The 22,035-nt window shown below is 55.0% G+C and overlaps 1 protein-coding gene across 4 annotated transcripts; it reads left to right on the top strand.

Annotated features, from left to right (window-relative positions):
* Positions 1–4,999: 4,999 nt before the first annotated feature.
* Positions 5,000–21,638, top strand: Slc19a1 (solute carrier family 19 member 1). 4 transcript variants are annotated; one of them, XM_015989524.3, is made up of 6 exons: positions 5,000–5,102; positions 11,375–11,610; positions 13,270–14,023; positions 14,248–14,440; positions 16,050–16,191; positions 20,701–21,638. In XM_015989524.3, the coding sequence occupies exons 2-6, from the start codon at positions 11,422–11,424 to the stop codon at positions 20,965–20,967; spliced, it is 1,545 nt and encodes a 514-aa protein (XP_015845010.3). In that variant the 5' UTR covers positions 5,000–5,102; positions 11,375–11,421; the 3' UTR covers positions 20,968–21,638. The 4 variants fall into 4 exon arrangements, with proteins under 4 accessions (XP_015845010.3, XP_006996236.3, XP_076414678.1 ...); XM_006996174.4 differs by lacking the exon at positions 5,000–5,102 and adding an exon at positions 5,492–5,603; XM_076558563.1 differs by lacking the exon at positions 5,000–5,102 and adding an exon at positions 5,680–5,815.
* Positions 21,639–22,035: the final 397 nt, after the last annotated feature.

Below are 22,035 nucleotides of genomic sequence, written 5' to 3'. Positions count from 1 at the left end.
TCATATTCTGTGTTTTGAAGACACACTTGAACTGCACGTTGTAAAAAGGGGTCAGGGAGTACGTGTTATGAACAGCCCAGTGTGGACTCGATGCTAATGGTTTGCTTGTTCCCAGTTAACCCCTCCCAGCCCAGGTGGCTCTGAGAAGTACAAGACTGATCCAGCAGAAACCAACTCCTCAGCATTTCAAGTGCCTAACCTAGGCATGGTGGTATATACCTTTAATCCCAGCACTTGGGAGGCAGAGGCAGGAGGATCTCTGTGAGTTCAAGACTAATCTGGACAGCCAGGACTGTTACACAGAGAAACCTTGTCTGGAAAAACAAAACAAATAAACAAAGAAGTGCCTGAGCCCAGGCACCCACAGAATAAGGAAAGGGAGCAAGGGATGCTAACAGGAGAAACACACACATCACAAATTTTCAGAAGTATGCCTGACGACCTGACCAGAGGGGCGGGGCTGAACTCTGAAAAGACGTGACCACTTTATCTCCCTCTCATTTTCTCCCTGGGTAGCTACTGGCCACAAGTGAGATGAAAGATCGATGTCTAGGAAAAGGGTGGAGGAAAGGACTGTTCAGGCCAGCCCGGCTGCTAAAACCTGCAGTGATACAGGACACTGGCTGTGCTGAGGGTCCAGGGCAAGAAGGGCCCCAGCCATCACCTTTCGGGACTTCAGAGATGTGTGTGTGTGTGTGTGTGTGTGCCCTTCACCATTCTGCCTGCTATACCCTACTTCCTTGCTGACGGGGTCTAGCATACGCCTTTCCTTCCCACTGGAAGCATCCAGACCTATGCTGGAAAGGAGGCTACCTAGAGGGACCTAAGGATTGGGAGTGGGCAGAGGACTCCTGCGGTGCCCACTCAGAACCATTCTGAGAATCCTGGGGAAGAGAGACAGCATCCACGGGGACAGGTTTGAGGTGACCTGCCCAGGGTAGGGAAGCAGAACCTCCTAGCTGAGCCTGGGAGCCTCTGTTCCACCACGGCCTCTCAAATACTGCCCTGAGGCTCTCACTGACCTGGAAGGGACCGTAGGGCTCCCAGGCAGGGAACAGCTGCCTGTTCTCCTGCCCCCATGCCCATGTCAGTGCTCATAAAAGGGCCATACATACTAGGCCCATGGACTGTGTGTCCATGTCCACGTGCTGGTTTAAGCCTTGCTTCAGCAGCCACGTGTCGCTGAAGCAGGGGCTGTGGAGAATGGAGAGCCACATCTCGCTGCCTTTAAGGCATTCAGGAGTCATCCTGGCCACTGGGATGGTTCCTCTAGGACACAGCACCAGGCCCCAAGTGTTCTACAGTGTGCTGTGGATGCTTCCCAGAGCCCGCCCACCCCCCTCTGTTCTTTCTCTCTTTTTCCATATACCCCTCCCTTGACTATCCACTTTAGGCCCAGGGTTCACTTCGCCAAGGTTGGATGGTCATCTTAGCTCCCTTCCCCCTTCACTGAATATGCTTCAAACTGACCATTGCCCCCGATCCTATACGGGGCCCAACTCCTCCCATGATCCTCTTCTCCACTGGCTAAAGGCCATTTGGCTGCCCTTTGGCACTAAGGGCTTCTGTAAAATAAAAACGAAATACTTTCTCACTTCAAGAGGGAAGAACACAATCAACTCAAAGCAAAACCAAACTCCGACAGTGTAAGTGACTCAATGTCCAATGTCTGGGACTTACTCACCGTCTTCTGGGCTCCTCCAAAAGGTCACTTCCCTGGCTCTGCCCTCTGCAGCACACACAGCTTGTCTTGGCTCCACGCACCCACTGCTGCTGTCCTTGGTGGTCATCCCGTGGCACTGGCATCTCCAAAATGCTGGGGTCTTCTGCTGCCACTGGGCTGCATGTTCACCAATGGCCTCTCCTGGGCTCTCTTCAGGGACTCCAGCCCTGCCACACAGTGCCAAGCTTCAGGGCTCTCCATGACCCCTTCACACCTTCAAAACCAGCACCACCTGGGTGACTCGTACACTACCAAGTTTGACAGCCAGCACAAGGGGCAACCTTGGCCACCTCTGGAACATAGTTCTGTGTGCTGACTCCTAGGAAACACTTCCCAGAAGACTCAACCTCAGCGGTTCTGGTCTCTTGTTAATCACAGCTGATTCTTCAGCTCCAGTAGACCAGAGCCACAGGTTCTTCACACAAAAGGCATGGTAGAGTCTTTGCTTCCTCTGAAAATTCACAGGCCAGGCCTCCATCATCATTCTTTTCTTCCAAGCTCCCTCAGAACATCTCACTGAGCTTTTAACACTCAATGGCTTTTCTAACCCAGTTCCAAAGTCCTTCCATAATCCTCCCAAAAACAACATGGTCAGGTCTGTCACAGCAATACCCCAGTATCCTGGTACCAATTTGTCCTAGTTAGGGTTACTATTGCTGTGATGAAACACCATCAAAGGCTTTATCTGGCTCACACTTCCACAGCACTGTTCATCACCAAAGGAAGTCAGAACAGGAACTCAAGCAGGGCAGGATCCTGGAGGCAGGAGCTGATGCAGAGGCCATGGAGGGGTGCTGCTTACTGGCTTGCTCCTCGTGGCTTGCTCAGCCTGCTTTCTTATAGAACCCAGGACCACCTGCTCAAGGATAGAACTACCCACAATGGGCTGAGCTCTCCTCACAAGTCACTAATTAAGAAAATCCCCCCAGCCAGATCTTATGGTCATTTTCTCAATTGGGGCTCCCTCCTCTCCGATGACTTTAGCTTGTGTCAAGTTGACATAAAGGGAAGGCCATGATTCAGACTGGGAGGAATGGCCTTTCCTACCAGTACACACCTAGATTTCCACTGTGTGTGGGATACATTTTGCTGCTTGCTAGTCTAGGAAGGTGGGTTCTTGGAGAGCAGTCATCCCAATAGATCTTGACCTGGCCCTGATGCTATGGAGATGTGAGGCCTGGCTTTTCTGGAGCTGGGCAAAGGCTAGGCTGGCCCCAGGGGCCAGGTCCTTGGTCTGGAACATTATGGACTTTGGGACCATTAACAGTGAGCATGGTTGCTGGGTTCCCTGGCTGGAGTGGGCATGGCAGGGTAACCCTGTTCTGTTCTTTCTCTTCCTGGATCTGCCCAAGGTGAGCCCCGAGTACTTTAAAGTGAGCCTGGACTGTGGGAGGAAGTGACAGGTGGGTTTCTTTCCCTCATGAGCCCTGCCAGTCAGGGGCAAGGACAGTACCAAGTGCCCATCTCATTCTTCAAACTCTCCTGCACAGCAGAAGTGCCACTCTGTCTCACTGGGAGGAGGTCTGGGGCTAAAGGGCTTCCCGGAGGCATTCCTAAGGATGAGGTGGACTGCTTGCTCCTAACCTCAGAGCCCAGATCTCACCAGGCAGCCTTGCCTCTCACAGACCTGCTGGGAAATGAGTTGGAAAGATACGGCGTTGGCAGACTGGTTTTAGATGATGCTAAATGGGCAAGGAACTTGTTCTCTGGGGGTAATAATGCTGTTGTTAGGGAGCAAACCCTCTACAAGGGTTTGATACCATATGGGATTGAGCTGCAGAGCCCACCCACGCTCCTCCAGATGTCTGTGGGTCTGCAAACTTCAGACCTTGCCATGACAACTGTGACTGGAAGCTAGAAGCTGCTGAGGTTGGGGCTTGGCTCCTGGCTCATCCTGACCCTTCCAGCACATGGCACCATCATGGGTCCCAGCCTTCACCCTCATGGCCCAGACAGAAGGCATTTACCTTGCTTATACCAGCACTTAAATAAATGGTAGATTACTGTATATCCAAGAAACCATTCCCCAAAGCACTTGATCCATTCCCAAAACTAACTGTGCTGGGCTTGTGGAGCCTTCCTGGTGCCAGCATCTGGTATCTTAGGGAGCATTCTGGAAGCCTCCTTATTCTTCCCTAAGTGGTTGTCTCCAAATGATACAGGGGCCATTCTACCCCTAGTCCACCCCAAGGAACAGCTCCTTCAGGAATCCTAACACAGTGAGAGACAGGGCTGAAGGGAGCCCAGTATCCTGGAGTACATGCTGAGCTTGTCCGGGTGCCTACCCCTCCATGACATATGGGTCGTGTGGATTGGGTACCACCACCCGATCCTGTGGGTAGGGTGCTTCTCACCGAGCTCTACGAGGGCACAGACCTGTCTGGCACCCAGATGGTCACACTTCCCCATCCTCCACCTTGTCCATTTGCTCCTCTTTTGTCTTACAGGCTCCTCTTTGCCACTTACTCAGGACAGGTGCTCTGAGGCCTTGTCCTCCAGGCTGTAAGTAGTGGCCTGAGGGTACAGACAACAGATACAAGCAGATATGGGAGTTCTCCAGCTCTCCCTGAAATTCTTCAAGCTACCTGCCCATCACTTGCAAATAATTTGAGATGTGTCCCTGTGCTATCTAATCACAAGGACTCAGGTGTTGGACCAAGGTTGCCGGTCAGTCATTCCCCTTTGGACCCAGGCCCCTCCCCGTTTGTTCTACTTTGCTCCTAATGTGCTTTGGGCAGTGACCCCTGCCCTGCACAAGTACTCCACCAAAGCCCATCAGGAAAGAGGCTGGCTTCGGGGATCCCCGCCCCCTCCTTCCTCACCCCAAGCTGGCTGCGGCCTTCCACCTACTGAGCATTAGCTTAGCATCCCTGCTGGAAACGGGTTCGCGGGTGGGGGGGGGGATGTTAGAGGATGGGGGTAGGTGTGAGGTGGGTGGCCTAAAACAGTCAGGCCAGCCTTCTGTCCCTGTTAGCAGGGTCTGGCTGATAGATGGTGTGTGTCCGCGCGCGCACGCGACAGATGCTCCGTGCCTGGGGCCTGGGGTCTCCCTGCACAGCAAAACACAATCCACCGGTGCCTTCGGGACCCAAAGACGCTGATACACAAACGAGGGGCATGCACAGCTGGTGCAAGCAGCGCAACTCTAGCCCGCAGTCCGTGGCTAGCCAATGCCCTAGTTCCTGGACTGCTTTAGCAGGTGGGCTCGGGGCACGGGTTTTCAGACGAGCCTGAAAGAGCCCGAGCAGACTTCTGCGCGCCTGCAGGGTCAGGGGCGGGTCCGGGGAGGGGCCTCGGTCCTAGGCCCGGCAGTCACCTCTGTCCTCTGCGCTCGATCAGACCAGGCAGTCGGCTGTGAGGCACGACCCAGTCCAGCCGGGTAAGGGACTCGTTACGGAGCTCAGGCCGGCCAGGCGAGCTGCGGCGCCGAGGGATCGGGTGAAGAGCAGTCTGGTAGAGGGGGGCGGGGAACGGAGAGGGGTGGCGTAGGGAGGAAGCACAGGAGCGGGGACGCAGAGAGAGCGTACTGAAGGGGAAAGGAGTCTAGAGATGTAGGGACGGAGCGTGGAGACTGGCAGATGCGCCCCGGGTCGCCCACGCCTCAGGGAACCACGTGATGTAGGCGGTAACTAATCGCAAAGTGTGGAGGGCGCATGCACAAGTCTATTGTGGGCGTAGCTGCGGGTGTGACCAGGTGTTTGCTCCGCCCCCCTAGTAGTCCCGCGGCTGCGCTTCCGGCCCACCACGTTGGCCCCTCCTTCGGGGCGTGGTCAGTTTAGGTAGTCACGCCTCTCCATGGTGCTCTTGGGCCTCTGCGCGGGTTTGTGGGTGTTGTAGTGCGCGTGTGCGCGATCCAGACCGCCGCTGCTAGTTGAACCAGGTACGGGCCTATGGGGTGTAGTGTTGGGGACATGGATCGATTCTGAGTGCCTGGGAAGCAACGGGCTAGTGCAAGGCGCGGTTCTGGTCTTTCAGGCATCCTAGCGATGAAAGCGGGGCTCTGGCTGAGTTCTACACGACAGGGGGCCAGAGGATCCCTGGGGGTACTGAGTAGCTCTGGGCAAGGTTTGCGACGTGCCTAGAGCCCGTGGAGTGAGTGGAAAGCGCATGCGGGGTCCGCTGGGTGGAAGACCGGCAGAGGTCTTTGGGATTCATAGGAGCAGTGGGGTGGGTGCGGGACCCCGGCCGGTGTCTGTGAGGTGTCATAGCCCTTGTGCGAATGCCAGGCACAGGCGAGGACCTCAGCTTTGCGAGCCTGGGCTCCGGCGCGATGATCTGAATGCTGGCGGGCACCCCAGGCGCGTGGTTGCGGAACCCTCGCGAGGGTAAATTCCCCAAGCCTAGTGGGACCTTAGAGCGCCATTTCTCTCCTTGTGGTCCCTCTGGAACCGCGTTCTTTTGCTTTTGAAGTACCTTCCTCAGGTCAGGAATCACCATGTGCGCCTGCCCCTGCCTCTGTAGAGCACGTGTTGCCCGCAAGGAAACCCCACTGTCCACGCCTGGTACGTGGCACGCCTCCAAGCCCCATTGTTTAGCTCGGAGGTTTTAGGCACCAGACAGCTCTAACAACTTCCCCTTGGAACAAGAGATGCCTGCAGCCTGCACAGCTGACTTCAGCCAGTCTTTCGTGTGCTTCCAGCATCTCTGGACAGGAGTGATTCCCAGGGCTCAGTCCACATTCCCATCGAAAACTCCTGAAGAATCTGGCTAATAGCCTAGGCATAAACCATATTCATGAAACTCCTCACCCGGTAAATGTGCCCAGCCCCAATCTGCCTGTCTTCAGTATGCAGGTCAGAACCTAAGGAAGTTGTTTTGTGGCTTCCCTCAGTGAAGATAGACTAAATCCTCACAGTTGCTTAGCTGACTTTAAAAAAAGTAGCCTTCTCCCAGGGAGACTTGAGGACACACACACACACACACACACACACACACACACACAAACCACCCCCCAGCAGCCCAGATGGACTGAGCAGAGCCTCATGCATCCTCCAGGCCTGGGAGCCAGATGTGCCTCTAACAAAGCACCTGTCCACTTCTTTCTTTCAGCGAGGCCCGTGTTCTGGATAGGCCCAGGAAAGGGTTGATTCTGGGCATCTGAGCCTGCCGCAAAGCTACCTTCAGCACTCAGCTTCCACAAGGGGAGGCAACAGTGCTCCCCTCTATCCTCTTAACCCCCCCCCCCGGGGGGGGGGTTCCAAGATTAAAATGAACCTTCCTGTTTTAAGACAAAATGGAGGTGCTGTTTGCTTTTCGCTTTGATTTTCGGGGTGCCGTGGAACTTTGGGAACAGTTGTGTTCCACACTCCCTACCCGCTCATCTCTCAGGCAGGTGGCTAGGTTGATCAGGAAGGACTGTGTAGGGCCTGCCCCTCCCCCACGCCGCAACCCTCCTGGGCTGCCAAAGGATTTCTTTCAGTTGCCTGGAAGAGGTTGCACGTTATGGAGCAACACTGTGCTCCTATGGCATCTGGAGTCCAGGGTCAGCCGTTTGACGCCTGCCATGCCGCAAGCTTCTCCACCCAGTGTCTTGAACTAAGCACATGACAGGATCTCCCATCTTGCCTCTCAGAATGGGTTTTGGCTGAGCTGAGCTGAGCCTAGCTTTGCTCAGAGGCGCAGCCTGGGCTCTGCTGTAGAGAGGGAAGGCATTGCTTCATAGGTTGAGTGGCATAAACTGACAGGGGCAGTCTCTGCATAGGTAACAGCCGGGGGTGGGGTGGGGGGTACGGGGTGAGGGTGGTGCTACCTTAGCCTTCCTTCCTGGAGGTGCTGAGAATCCAGGCTGAAGCCATCTCGCCCCAGGCCATGAGAGGCGGTGCCAAACAAGAGTTTGGGCCTGCGTTTCCATCAGTGCCGGTGCGGAAGATAGATTTTTGAGTAGGACCCTGGACTCTGGGTCCTACTCTCCTGAACAGCAGCTTCTCTTCTGGCTGGCCTATGCCTAGCCCAGGAGACAGTGGAGCTGTTAACTCCGGGACCTCGAAGTTCTGGGAAGTGTGCATTTCTAAGCTCTCAGCCCCGGGCTCCATCCAGTGCACTTTAGCCCGTGGGAGGGTGGCAGAGCTGTGCCTGCTGCTCTGGAACCGGGGAGGGCATTTTGTAAAGACAAAGTGTTTTGAGTTTGAGCAAAATGGCAGCTGGAGGGGGCCAAGAGGTCTGGCAGCTTCCTCTTCCCGCCGCCTAGCATGAAGGCCACTGGGCTGACTTTGGAAGGAAAGGTTACCCTAGAACAGGCAAACCACCTTTCTTTAAAGCTAGGCAGCACCTGCTGGCTAAGATCAGGGAAGAGCCAGAGGGTATCTTAGGAGTTTAGGGTGTGGACTAGAGATGGAGCCTATGGCTTTACCAGGGGCCAGTCCCTAGTTCCCAGTCACCAGGCAGCTAGGCATTTCTGTGAATGGGTGTTTATGGTGGAAGGCATGAGCTGAGCAGTGGACTGTAGACTTGGAATTGGTTCCCCAGAGAATGGGAGATGCCCGAGTGTCCCCTCTGTGTTCCCCTTGTCAGTCATGTGGTCTGAGAATAGAAGCCCAGAGGCTTGGGCTAGTCACTAAGATTTCAGAGGATCTTGCTGTGATGGAGTCCTGTCTCCTCGAACAGATCTGAGTGTGGGCTGGTGTTGTTTTTCACTCTTTTTTTTTTGGGGGGGGGGTCCGCCACCCAGCTCCCAAATAAATCACACACGGAGGCTTATTATTACTTATGAATGCCTGGCCTTAGCTTGGCTTAGTTTCTAGCCAGCTTTTCTTAACTTTAAATTAACCCATCTGCCTTTTGCCTCTGGGCTTTTCCTTTTCTGTTCCTGTATACCTTTCTTTGTTTCTTACTCCATAGCTGGCTGGGTAGCTGGGTAGCTGGCCCCTGGAGTCCTCCTCCTCCTTTGGCTGCTCCTTGATCTTCCTTTCCAGATTTCTCCTTCTATTTATCCTCTCTGCCTGCCAGCCCCTCCTGTCCTTTCTCCTGCCTCGCTACTGGTCAGCTCTTTATTCGACTGACCATCAGGTATTCTAGACAGGCACAGTAACACAGCTTCACAGAGTTAAGCAAATGCAACAGAAGCAAGAGTCACACACCTTAGAATATTCTACAGGCTGGCTGGGTGGGTGGGTGTTTTCAGAACCCCGGAGGACAAACAGGAGTCCCTTTCTTGGGCCCTGAGCACAAGGACCGCTTGCCCATCTGAACATCGGTCGGGGTAGCTCAGCTCTGCCAGTCTGATAATCCCAGATGTGCGGGTCCTATGGGCTCCAGGAGTCCTTTGAGTGACCCTCTTCCAGCTGTGGTGGGACACCTGTTGAAGTTCTAAAGCCAGATCTTCAGACAGACCCCTGGGTAGGGCCATGATGAACTCTCACTGTGGTGCAGAAGCCTCAGGAGTCTGTGAGGCTGTATGTGTGGAATAATATGGAGTTTGCTCTTCCACGGTGTCTGATAACCTCTGCTATCCTTGGATACCAAATGACACAAGTAAAGTAAAGGTGTTCCTTTTACCTCTGGGGATGGCACCTTTCAGACGAGGGCCAATTCCTGGGAATCCCTAAGCCCACACTGGGCACAGAACCCTAGAATCGGCTACATTCTCGGCCGCCCCTTAGCTTGGGAGCTGCTTTAGTTGGACAGATGCAAATTGCCATGGACAACTCATTGCCTGGCCTGGCCCAGCCCCAGCAGTGTGTGTTGGGGGATGGCTTAGTTCTGCTTGCACCTGCCTTGGCCTCTCTAGAGGGGTCAGTGCCAAGGGCTGGACCTCCTGGGTGCTGTGTCCTCCTTGGCTGTTTGTGTAGCGCTGAGGGAAGTTTTGAAAAGCGAGGCCAAGCAGAGCAGAGGTCAGAATCCATCCAGTTGAAGTGCTGTAGCCTGTGTTTGTATCTTCTCCAGCCAGGCCCCCTGCCTGGCTGCTTGTTTCCATTCGGGCCCTGTCCCAGGCCCTGTCGCTTCCGGGGCCACTGGGTGCCCTTGCTTTTTCCCAGACATTCTGGACCCCTGGAATTCTGCACCCTGGCTCACCCCTCCTTGCAGCTTCCAAGGAGCAAGCCCACAAACCCCTGCTTCCTTAGTGACCCAGGTGTTACCCGGCTTCCCCCTTGTCACAGAGACAGGACTTAAGGAAGGGATCCTGGGCAGTCCATAGAGCTGCATGGCGTGACTCTGCAGTCCCCGTGGGAGAGCACACACTGAGGGCCCACGGGTCGCTTTTCTCTCTTGCGCCTCCGTGTTTCGTGGGGACTCAGAGGATACCCTAGGTCTCAGTGTAGGGTCCATGGGCCGAGAATCTGGACCCCCTAAGTTCTTACATCTAGGGAGTTTTCTTTGCCCCCTGCTCAGAGGTTGGAGAGGGTTCTACCCTAGTCCAGATTTGCAGACACTTCCTAGAACAGGCTGTAGTGAGGAGCAGAAGGGACATCCCAGAGCCTGTTGTAGAGAGGCAGGCCGTGAGCATGGCTCCTCCTCCACCCTTCTGGCTACTCTACATCACACACCGCTGACCTACCTTAGCCCCACTAGCCCCTATATACGAGGCCCAGCCTTTACTCCAGGATCTGGCACGCAGCTTTACGTCAGCTCCCTTTCGACTTACACCAGTGCCTCATACAAAAAGCCTGAAGCGCACGGACGTATGACATAGAGAGGTGCAGATGTACAAATGAGCCAGGATAACTTGGAGTCCTGATGGGGAGATGCAGCTCCTGCCTTTCTGTTGGGAAATTGGCAGCACTCGCCTGTACCAGAGCAGCCTGTGTCCAGGACAGAATCAGCGAGAGAAAAACACACTGAGTAGATGAGTTCTCTCATGCACCACAAATACTCGAGAGTGCCTTGGGCCTGTAAGGTGTGGTGAGGTCAGAAGGTCAGCAACTGGACGGGCCACTGGCAGCTGGACTTGACCTGCCTTTGGGAAGAGGCCTGTAGTCATCTGAACGTCAGATCCACCCCCTCCTCAGGCTTCGGTCTGTTTGACTCCAGGAGTCCTAGAGGAAACTGTGGAGTCCCTCAGGACAGCTCCTACTGTGTCCCAGAACCCTTCCCAGAGCTTTGCTTTGCCTTGTCCATAGTGGCTGTCAGTTCCTGGAGGACACCTGCCTCTCCCACTGCCCCTCCTTCCCATGACAAGTGTCCTTTAGAACTGCATTCCCCTGCTGTGGGGAGAATGCAGATCTGTGTATTTGTAACCACCCCCGCTGACCTCCGTGTTGTGTCTTGGCGCACACCTGGTGTCCTAGCCTAGCAGAGCCTTTTCTGGACACTTGGGATACTGCTAGAGCTGAGGCCAGCTGTTCCCAAGACCTGTGGGGAAATGGGGTGCCAAGCCCTTGAAATGAGTCTCAGGTGCTCCCGAACCTGAATTTTAAATGTTACTAATTTACTTAGTAAAGTAAGAAAATCAGTTTACATGACTTCGATTAATATTTAATAGGCCTAGGTGGCCGAGGCTTTGATTGGTTTGAAGACTCCTGAGGCTGAGCTGTGCTGGCCTGCTCTGAAGGATTAGGCCTCTGGTAGTTCTCAGGTTGGCAGAGCAGATTGACGATTTGGGTCTGGGGCTGGCAGCCACCCAAGGCTAACCCTGGGTCTCAACTGAAAGATTGGGAAGGAGAGGGTACCTGTGGGCTCCTTCACTAACCCCAGACCCTTGGCTTTTCCTTCCAGGTGGAGTGTCATCTTTGGTCACCAGGTCTCATGAGGACCTGGGCACCATGGTGCCCACTGGCCAGGTGGCAGAAAAGCAGGCATGCAAGGAGCCCAGGCAGGATGACGAACTCCAGTCCTGGCGATGCCTCGTAGTCTACCTCTGCTTCTTTGGCTTCATGGCCCAGTTACGGCCTGGGGAGAGCTTCATCACGCCTTACCTCCTGGGACCGGACCATAACTTCACAGCGGAGCAGGCAAGTTGTCACCGGAGGGTAGGGCAGCGGCGGTGTGGGCTGGGGTTCTTTCCTGGTTTGATCTGTGGGCTGCCACCGAGGCTGTGGGAGGTTACAGGGGCCAGAGAGACTGGGTTGGTTGTGGGCTTGGCTCCACCCTAACCTCCCGCCTGCTCCAGTGAGCACACAGAGGGGCTTTGATTCATTAACCCAGCCAGAGAGTGTGTCGCAGGGGTCCCTAGAGAGGAAGCCTGTGCCTGCTTCGGGGCTGAGGGAGAAGGCAAAAGAAGGAATGCCGAGTTGAGTTCTACTGCCAGGTGGCTCATCCGCCATCCTAGTGAGAGAGCCCGTGCCCAGCCACGCCCCTCCTCGCTGGCACCTGCCTCCCGCAGGGACTTATCCGTTTATGTAAAGAGATTATTGAAGGCATTTTCCCTCTTACTCAGCCATGGGGACAGAGGGTCCTATTGAAACTCTGCTAATGAGCTTAAATCCAAGCAGACATGGAGGCGGTTTATTTTTGAACTTGCACTTCTCGCTATATATGCTAGGGCGAGACGAAGAAGGGTGAGGGGAAGTCTCTGAGGTCCGGCTCACCAGCTGCCTGAGGCACTGGCCTGGGTGGGGGTGTCAGCTTGACGCCTCCCCTACATACTGACTGACCCAGGTTCTGTCTCGGGTCCTTGTTGCTAGTGATTGGGCTGAGTCAGCTTTAGTGTGGGAGTCGATGGGACCGGAGTCCCAGCCTCTGGGAGCCCAGGAGTGCCCATCCAGCTCCCCCTGTGAGCACATTAGCTCGATCTAAAGTGAGAGCTAAGGGGGGCCCTGCTGAAACTCATCCTGGCTTAGGAGGAGGTTCTAAGCACATCCACCTCCCTTCCTGGGAGAGGTGGGGGGGGGCAGGACATCCGGGCCTCACTGGGATGGGGGCTCTCCCTGCAGAGCGTCCACGGAGCCTAAGGCAGTGAGCTGGCTTGGCCTGCCCACGCTCCCAGTGGGCCCTGGCACCTCCCCAGGGAGCAGTGTGGAGTCTGAGGCAATGCCTTCTGCCCTCTGCCCTGCAGCAGGTAGCTCCCCCATCACGTGCCACCCAGCAGGAGCCAGGTGAAGGTGGCCACCAGAAGTTGGCCTCAGTAAAGGCCGTGAAGGTTGGATTCTGCAGGCAGCACGCCCAGCCCTGCCTTAGGGGGTGGAGTGGAGGGATGGCCTTGTCCTCCCCCCTGGCCTTACCTCCCTCCTGTGTGTCCTGCCTGGTCGTCCCTTGTGCTCTCCGCCCCCACCCCACCCCAACCCCGTTAACCATTCTCTTGCTTCCCCTCCTGTAAAGGACTGAGGAAATCCGTGTTGGTGCCCACTGGCCACCGTGCTGGTTTCGGCTCAGGTTTAAGAAGAGTGCAGAGCAGAAAGCCTAGGTCAATGCGGTCCACACGCAATGCATGGTGGGGTCCCCCATGCATTGCCAGCCTTCTGCCAGTTGTGCCTGGGGTCTGCACTTTCTTGGGCTGGAAGACTGCCTTAGTTCCCAGACTCCCTGGTACCCTTGAACAGCCTGGGTGTGGACCTGGAAGGGACGTGTGTGGTCCGTAGGGAGACAAGGGGCAAGGTAGACCTTGGCTTGCTCAACTCGGTACTCAGTAGAGCAGCCAGTGTCGCTAATAACCGGTGCTTGCCCATCCACAGGTGACCAACGAGATCATTCCAGTGCTGCCCTACTCCCACCTGGCCGTGCTGGTGCCCATCTTCCTGCTCACGGACTACCTGCGATACAAGCCAATCCTGGTCCTGCAGTGCCTGAGCTTTGTGTGCGTCTGGCTGTTGCTGCTGCTGGGCCGCACCGTAGTGCACATGCAGCTCATGGAGTTCTTCTACAGCGTCACCATGGCCGCGCGCATCGCCTACTCCTCCTACATCTTCTCCCTGGTGCACCCGTCCCGCTACCAGCGCATGGCCAGCTACTCGAGGGCCGCGGTGCTGCTGGGAGTCTTCACCAGCTCGGTGTTGGGCCAGGTGCTGTTTACCTGGGAGCATGTCTCCACCACCATGCTCAACTACATCTCCCTGGGTTTTATTATCTTCAGCCTGGGCCTCTCCCTCTTCCTAAAGCGCCCTAAGCACAGCCTCTTTTTCAACCGCAGTGCACCTGTGCGCGGAGCCTTGCCCTGTGAGCTGGACCGGATGCACCCGGGCCCTGGCCGACCAGAGCCTGGGAAACTAGAGCGGGTGCTGGGCACTTGCAGGGACTCCTTCCTGGTGCGCATGCTCAGCGAACTGGTGGAAAACGCACAGCAACCACAGCTGCGCCTCTGGTGCCTCTGGTGGGTCTTCAACTCGGCGGGCTACTACCTGATCACCTACTATGTACACGTCCTGTGGAAGAACACTAACAACAGCCTCACCTACAACGGCGCCGTAGATGCTGCCTCCACACTGCTGAGTATGCACTGGAGGCCCCTTGCCCTTCCCAGCTGGACTGCAGCAGGCCTGTAGTCCAGCCCTACCCCTTGCCCCAGGCTAGACCACCAACATAGGTTGTCCTGTCCTTTGCCCTACCCTGCCCTTGTTCCAGGGCCACCCTAACTCAGCCTGAATCCCTGCCCATCTCTCCCATGGGCCTACTTGAGCCCAAGCTCAGCCATGATTGATGCCTCCCACCCCCAGGCGCCATCACGTCCTTCTCTGCGGGCTTTGTGAAGATCCGCTGGGCTCTGTGGTCAAAGTCGGTCATCGCAAGTTTTGTAGCCATCCAGGCTGGGCTGGTTTTCTGTATGTGCAAGGTCAAAGATATCTGGATACTCTACGTGGCCTTCGTGCTTTTCCGTGGGGCCTACCAGTTCCTTGTGCCCATTGCCACGTGAGTAGGATGGTATGGGGAGAGGCTTCTGGAAGGTTCTGTTGGGGAGCATAAAGCAAGGTGGACAGTTATGTGGGAGGCCCTATCCATCTAGACACTCTTGGCTGTGTCCACTGCACTGGCTTCCCCGGGCCCCACAGTCCTGTAAGGACAATGGTTCCCCTATCTCCCCCAGTTCCCTCCCATCTCTGCCAGGCCTTCCTGAACCGCTCTATGGTGCTGCTGACCCAGAGACCACCTAAAGTTGACTAGCATCCCACCTCGCCTCCCCTGCTGTCCCTTATCCTCACCTTGAGGACCCTTCTTACACTCTTTTTCCCGGCATCCCTCCCGCTGCTTTTGGCCTGCCCCCTGGCCTGGACTTGCTCCGCCCAGCTCCTCTGAACCTCGGCTTCCAAGTTGCCCCTCTGAACACTGTTTCAGAGACTCTTGGTACTGACTGGAGGTGATCTCTCCAGATCGCACGGACATGCTTTTCCTGAGACCCTGTCCAGGCTGGAACTGAGAGAGCAGCAAGCACATCCTGCTGTGTGTTGAGGACACACAGCTCAGGCCACATAGGCATCAGACAATCCTGACAGAGCTGGGTGTGGTGGTGCACACACCTTTAATCCCAGATCTCAGGAGGCCGAGGCAGGTGGATCTCTTTGAGTTCCAGACCAGCCAGATACATGGTGAGACCTTGTCTAAAAGAAACCCAAAATATGCTCACAGACATGTACTCATATCTCCAGAGAGACAACACACATACACCATCCACTGCATGTGCACTGGCACTATACAATCTATGTTTACAGTATACATGTATATGGGTTAGCATACCACATCCTACACACACACACACACACGTCACACATGCACAGATTTCATACACCATTTGTACTTAGCATTTTGCACTGTGAGTAGCATATATACATGTACTCACACCACACTCGGGCACCTGCCTTCTTTGCCCCCCCATTCTCTACCCCTTCTGGGAAGACCTTGGCTCTTGCCTCCCAGGGCTGCCTAACTCTGCCTCTATCCCTGCTTGGGCTGCCTTCTCACATTTTCTGGCCACGCGGCCACTGGCACACTTCTCTGGCCACATGCTCCTGCCTCCTGAATTGAGAGCGCCTTCCTATTCCCAGTCTCCTGGACAGTCTCTCTATAAACATGTCCTGAGCTCCATTCCTTCCCTGGGTCAGCCGCTGATGATTGGTGGATGGAGGAGGGAGGGGAGGGGCTGGGACCTGGGGCAGCGTGGCTATGCACAGATCTGCCGGATTGGGGCTGGGGTAGGGGACTTTATGGCTGGGGATGGGGATCTTAGAGTTGTGTACCCAGGAACTTAGCTCTGAGTCTGGTGGTGGGTAGGGTTGTATGACTTGGTACGTTGGTGTTTCCCTGAGTAGATGCGGGAGTCTCCCTGGCTCTGTGTTCTTCATTCGTTTGTTTAATTAGATAGGGTCTTACTATGTAGACCAGGCTGGCCTGGAATCACAGAGTTCACCTGCTTCTGCGTCCTGTGCTGGGAAGAATGACATTTGTCAACGTGCCCAGTCTGACTCTGTTCCTGCCCCCTGTCCTACTCAGTGAGTTTGATCACAGTATGCTTTTTGCCTCCCAGTTTTCAGATCGCATCTTCCCTGTCTAAAGAGCTCTGTGCCTTGGTCTTCGGGATCAACACATTCCTTGCCACGATGCTCAAGACCTCCATCACACTGGTGGTCTCTGACAAGCGGGGTCTGGGCCTCAAAGTCGAAAGTCAGGTAAGCCCCAAATTCAGTCTCCTATCCTTGGGGGAGGGAATCCCATCGCGTGGTCTTGGCAGGGCCTCCTGGCATCCACTTTCTGTGGTCCATTCCCAGGGGACTCAGATCCATTGTCACTAGAGTATACAGCATGTGGCCCCCATCGGAGCAGGAGGTGAGACTGTTGGGGACAGGCTCACATTTCCATGGGCACTTGATGTGCTGAGGTTAGCCACTTTATCTCTCCATGCGCCCCTACCCTGCTCCTGTCCAGGTTGGACGGACCTCTGAGGCTTGGAGCCCCCAAGTTGCTGGGCCTCCAAGGTTGGCTGAGTTGAGGAGTCCTTATCAGACCTTGTATGTCCTCACCTGGGCCTGTGTCACTGAAAATATGCTGTCACAGCTCTTTGTCTTTCATCTCACATCTGTCTGTGGTTGTCAAGACCTGATGTGATGGCTTTAAGCCCAAGTTGGATGATATCTGAAGTGTTCATATCCAGGAGGGAGCTAGAGCAGAGCCCCTTGGTTGGGGTTGGCATCAGATGGCATTGGGCTACTGGCCCCTCTTGGGTGCCTTCAATGTTCCCATCACAGTCATTGTTTTTCTTGTAGCTGAGAAAACTGACTATTCTGTGATAAGGGCATTGTGATGGAGGCACTGGCCAGCTCCAAATCGGCTTAGTAGTCAACATATGAGGAGGGATGGTCACCAGGCTCCTTAATGACTGCCCCAGGCTGTAGCTGGGCAGTGTCTTAGCAACTGGGCTGGAGGCCTGCAGGTTAGTAGTATGCATCATGGAGAAGTCTCAACCCATGAAGGATCCCTAGTTGGCACAGCCTTGTCACTGTTGAGTCTGGCTGGCCAGTGAGCTGCCTACAGATGGAGCAGGTGTTTCCACATGCAGGAGCAGGCCATCCCACTGGGAAGCTGCCTGGTAGGATCTGAGTAGACCTTTGAAGTGGGAATGCCAGAGTCCTGCCATTTAAAGCTCGGACTGCCTCCGGCCCGGCTAAACCACTTAGTGCATATATATCCCCTCAGGCTGAACCCAGAACAGTCAAGTCTTGCCTGGCCCATAGGGAGGTAGATCCATACTGAGCAGGACACACGATTCCTCATTACAACCCAACTGCTCTTGGGTACATAGGCGTCTTGGGTTGACCCACGGTACTGGGTGAGGTCGAGGGTGGGTTGGGCTAGGAAGGGCACTGGTTCCCCCTGGAGGAGACTGTCTCCGTCCTTAGAAGAGTGGTGGCCCCTTAAGTGGAGGGAGCTGTCCAGAGACACCCCAGGAGGAACCTAATGTGTACTACACTTAACATGTGATTTGTCTTAATCGCTGACCTCTAAGGCCACTGTATTCCCTCTCTCCCTCCTTCTCCCGCCACAGTCGGCCTCACATTCAGTCTTTGGGAGCCAAATGGGTGGAGCCCGAGGGACTCCTTAGAGACAGGTGCTGCCTTGTGCTCCCCTTCTTGCTAACTCTGCCCCCCCACCGCCCCGTTCCAGCTGCAAAGGCCCCCTTGCTAATGAACCTCAGGAATGGGGTAAGGTAGGGACTCAGTAGGAAGGGGACGGGATCAGGTCGTTCCCAAAGGGCTAGCCCCAAGAGAACTCCTTCCCTTCCTGGGGGTCCTTGGTCAGTCCCACTCATTGGCACAGACTGTATGGAGGGGCCCCATGAGGGACGAGGGGCATTCTGGCTTTAGTCCCCGCCTCACCCAGTCAGATTATGAGATGAGTACCGGTTTTTCTCTCTGGCTAGTTTTCTTTCGAGCGTTGCATTTTTGTTCATAGTGAAGAGAGACGCAGACTCCTGCTCTGCCCTCCCATGCTTCATCCGAGCTGGGAGAAGGGCTGGGGCAGGAGCCCAGGCCGTGGGAGCAGAGCCAGAAACCACTGAGAACCAGGGTGGAACTTGGGACTGTGGCTGGGAGCCAGCCTGGGTATTTGCTCGGTTTTCAAGTTTGGCTTCCTTCCACCCAGTTTAAGAGATCATGCCGAGATTCAGGTGCCTTGGGCTCAGTTCTCCTGGTTCTTTAGCTCAGCATCATAATCGGGATGTTGATGTTCAGCCAAAATCTAGAACATTTCATTTCCTTGGGGGATGCTTAGGGTCGTTTCATAGCTAAAGCCACCCCCTTACCAGCCTGTGCCCTGGGTATGGGTGTTCTCCCGGGTGGTGGCTCCATTCTCCCATGTGTGTGCCCTTGGCCTTCTCCTCTGAGACAAGGGCAGGTGGCTGCTGTAACTACTGCAGGCTGTCAGTGTGCCTGGGATAGCTGCTGACCTCGGAAGCGCAGTGGGCTGTGTCCAGTCCTTGGATAGTCCAAGTTCTCTCCTAGGTTTTGTGTGAATGTAGGTTTTATTTCTCGGGAATGAGAGCCCAGAAGTGGAGCTGTGGGTTCCCGGTGGGGGCCATTCCCATCGCACCAGCAGGGTATGAGGACCCAATTCCCCAAATCTTCATCAGCACTTGATGTTACTTTTTCCTATTACCCATTCTCATGGGTTGTTTTAATTGGCGTTTTTCTCTTGGATTCGCTTGTGGAACCACAGTTTAGTTTATGCTGTCTGTGCCTTTAGAAGCCAATAATGGTCTGATGTTTGGTGGCTGCATGTGTATTCCACTGCCAGTTATGTGAAGTGTGGGGACTACATCACTGTGCCCGCTTTCATTGACAGGCCAGTTGCCCTGATGCTTTGTACATGTACCTTCAGAATCACATAAGACAGTGTTAATCAATTTCACTTTCACCACCAAATATAACTTAGAGGACACAAGCCAGGCATGCAGTGGATGCTGGCACTCAGGGAGCTGAAGCAGAAAGACCATGAGTTCAAAGCCACCCGAGCTATATAGTGAGCCTGTCTCAAAAAGCAGAAGCAAGAGCAAACAGAGAAATCAAGGGATGGATGGGAAGGGTTTCGTTGGCGTGCTGTCTCCCATTAGGGTCTTCCCTCTTACTCCATCATTTCCTCTGGGTTCCCTTCTTTGGCCTGAATGTCTCCATTTCTCTTTCATCCCGTATTTCTTCTGATACGGTCTCCTTTTTTTTTTTTTGTATTTCCGGAGTATTGTTACTGCTGGCTGACCCATTTCATGGTGGTTGCTCTAAAACTTTTCTCAGATGACTTCGGTACCTGCTGACTGCTGCCTTTAGTGTCTCCAGAGGCCTTGGTGTGAGGTCTGCAGCTGTGGTGAGCTGTAGCAGAGGTCAAAGGCCTCTTGGTATTGTGTGTTGAAGCCAAGGGGTCTAAAGCCCTGGCAGTGCAGCTTGGTGCCCTTTGGGTAGAGGAGGAGTTCTGACTCCCACAGTGGCCCCCTCACTGCCCGAGGACGGGGCGTCTTATTTCTGCTCAGTGGCATACAGTCAATTCCATGTGGTCCCCTCTAGTGCAGAGGGCAGTGTTCCTCATGACTGTCAGGTGCGTGCGTGTGTGCGCATGTGTGCGTGTGTGTGTGTGTGTGTGTGTGTGTGTGTGTGTGTGTGAGTGTGGTGGGTCCACTCACCCTGAATGGTTGTTGCTGACTTCATGAGGATAAGGGTAAGAAGTGGGGTCATTACCACCCAGCGGGATTCAAGTTTCTTCCCAGGAGTCTTGCCTGGGCCCCACCAACAGGTCCTCCCTTGAGTCTGGTGTGCCAGAGGTAGGGTCAGGTGCTTCCAGGGAAATTCCTGGAGTTGCGTATTCTTGTCCTGGGACCTGCCCTCTAGCAGGGCTGTATCTGCCGGCTCCGTGGGCAGAGCGAGCGGTTATCCTAGACTTCTGACTGCTTCAGTTCCAAGATCCATGAAGCAAAAAGAAACACCCAGTACTTGCCACACTTTTAGTGGATCCTGAGATCTGGCTGGCTGAGACTTCTCTCCACCCCTATGCCCCCACCCGTGGGTGTTGCCCACAGCATCCAGGGGTTTGATTGGCATGGGGAGAATGGGGAAAAGGATGTCGACCCTGTCTTTTGGGGGCACAAACGTCTCTAATGAGCCATTTCTGAGTTTGCTTCTATAAATGTGATCTTTTCTGAAAGGGTCCCAGAGGTCTCCAGGAAGCTCACCTGGCCCTTCGGGAAGGGACATGACCTGTGCCTGCCTGGCTGCTCTTGGTCACTGCTGTGCAGTGCAGGCCAAGGTTATGCCCAGTCTTGACTAAGGCCAGGACCTAGGAGAAGCCCTGGATCATTGTCCTGGTGGCCAAGGAAGTTAGTTCCGTGAATTAGAACTGGTTCCAGGGTACCAGTGGTCTCCGAGGACCACACAGATGCCAGACACATACTGGGTTCTCGGGGAACCTTTGGGGAAGTGATGAGTACCCCTTTTGTGATTGACCATGCTGTGGAGGACAGAGAACAAGGAACCCAGCCCCATGGTATCTGCGCCCCCCCGCCCCCCCGTCAGGCCTATGACTCCTCTGGCTCCCTGGAGGCCGAACGATGGCAAACCTCAGTGGGATTCTCCCGGTTTGGGCAAGGGTGAGAGGGTGGTGGGTACAAAACCCGAGGTCACCCAAACTCTCTCTTTCAGTTTCTTATCTACTCCTTGTACTTCCTGGTGCTGTTCATCATCTGCTTGGTGGGGGCTGTGCTGGATGGCTGGAGATACTGCCGGCGTGGCCGCCACCAGCCCCTGCCCCTGGCCCAGGAGCTGAGGAGTCCCTTGGAGAATTCTGAGCAGGTGCTGAGTGTACAGGATGGAGACCTAAGGGGACTGCGGCCCTCAGCGCCACCACTGCCCTCAGAGGATGGCGTAGAGGACAGCGTGGCAGACTTGAGAGTCGAAGCCAAGGCCTGACCCATCCTGACCTTCCTGGCTTCATCCCACCTCAGCGGGAAGATTCCTGACTCAAGCAACCCTTCCCATGTGCGCTCCATCATGAACCAGCCTGGGCCTGATGCTACAGACAAGACTCCCAGTCTATAGTGTCTTGAGTCCCAGGGCCTAAGACACGTGGGGCCCCTGCGTTGCCTTTCAGGAACCCTCAGTATGTCCACAGGAGTCACCTTAGGGGCCACCTGCTTTAAATGAGGGACGGCAGTTTGTCCCTACTGACAGCCTCCGAAGACCCTAAACCCAGCCTGCTTTATGCTTTAGCTGTGGCCAAAGCCTGCTGGGGACACTCAGGGCAGCTGGCTAACCTTGTGACATGCCAGGCCACTGTGAGCCTGGGTTGCCTATTGCTTGCCAAGAAAAGCCTGTGTTGGGGTCAACTGTGCCCACCAGGCCAGCCCGCCCTTAGCCCTTGGCAGCTCAGGACAAATCCCAGGGCTAGTGAGGTAGCCCAGACACCAGCCAAGGCACGCTGACCCTGCAGGGTGCTGGTCCTTCTGTGTGGGGTAGATAGATGCCTGTCCTGGCTCCTGACTATGCTGTCAAACTCACTTCCACCATTGGAGGTGCTTGTTTGAATGACTATCTGATCTTTTTTTTTTTAAAATCAACTGTCATTAAAATGGAGAACTACATCTGTTGTGAAAAGCTGGAGTCAGGTGGGCGTCGGGCACATTTCCATCCGATGGAGCAGCGGCTTGGCCTGAGGAACGGGCCCTTTTCCCCTGCAGACGTCAGCCCAGAGTCCTTTTCTTCTTCCCTCCGTCCCTGAACGAGTTAGGACTGACCTGACAGGCACAGGCAGCCGGGAGGACCGCAGATGTACCAGCCTTGATTGGAATCGAGGTCCTAGAGGGGAATGCCTTCGGGGGCTTACATGGGGGGGAACTATGTTTTCTTGTTCAGCTCCTGAAAGCCATCAGAGCCAGCTATGAGGTTGAGACTATCTGTGGCATGAGGACTTTCTCCGATCCTTTAAACAGACACCAATATGAGGAGGTTTCCATGCCGGCCTGGTACATAAGGGCTGTG

Source organism: Peromyscus maniculatus, chromosome 21 (assembly GCF_049852395.1).
Source record: "Peromyscus maniculatus bairdii isolate BWxNUB_F1_BW_parent chromosome 21, HU_Pman_BW_mat_3.1, whole genome shotgun sequence".
Classification (NCBI taxonomy): Eukaryota; Metazoa; Chordata; class Mammalia; order Rodentia; family Cricetidae; genus Peromyscus; species Peromyscus maniculatus.
This window is presented reverse-complemented; position numbering and strand designations above follow the sequence as displayed.

Excerpts from the sequence above, each read along its gene's own strand:
- Slc19a1 (XM_015989524.3), top strand. The coding sequence starts at position 11,422 with ATGGTGCCCACTGGCCAGGTGGCAGAAAAGCAGGCATGCAAGGAGCCC. Across the intron at positions 11,611-13,269 it reads ATAACTTCACAGCGGAGCAG|GTGACCAACGAGATCATTCC; the intron begins GCAAGTTGTCAC and ends GCCCATCCACAG. Across the intron at positions 16,192-20,700 it reads GCCTCAAAGTCGAAAGTCAG|TTTCTTATCTACTCCTTGTA; the intron begins GTAAGCCCCAAA and ends TCTCTCTTTCAG.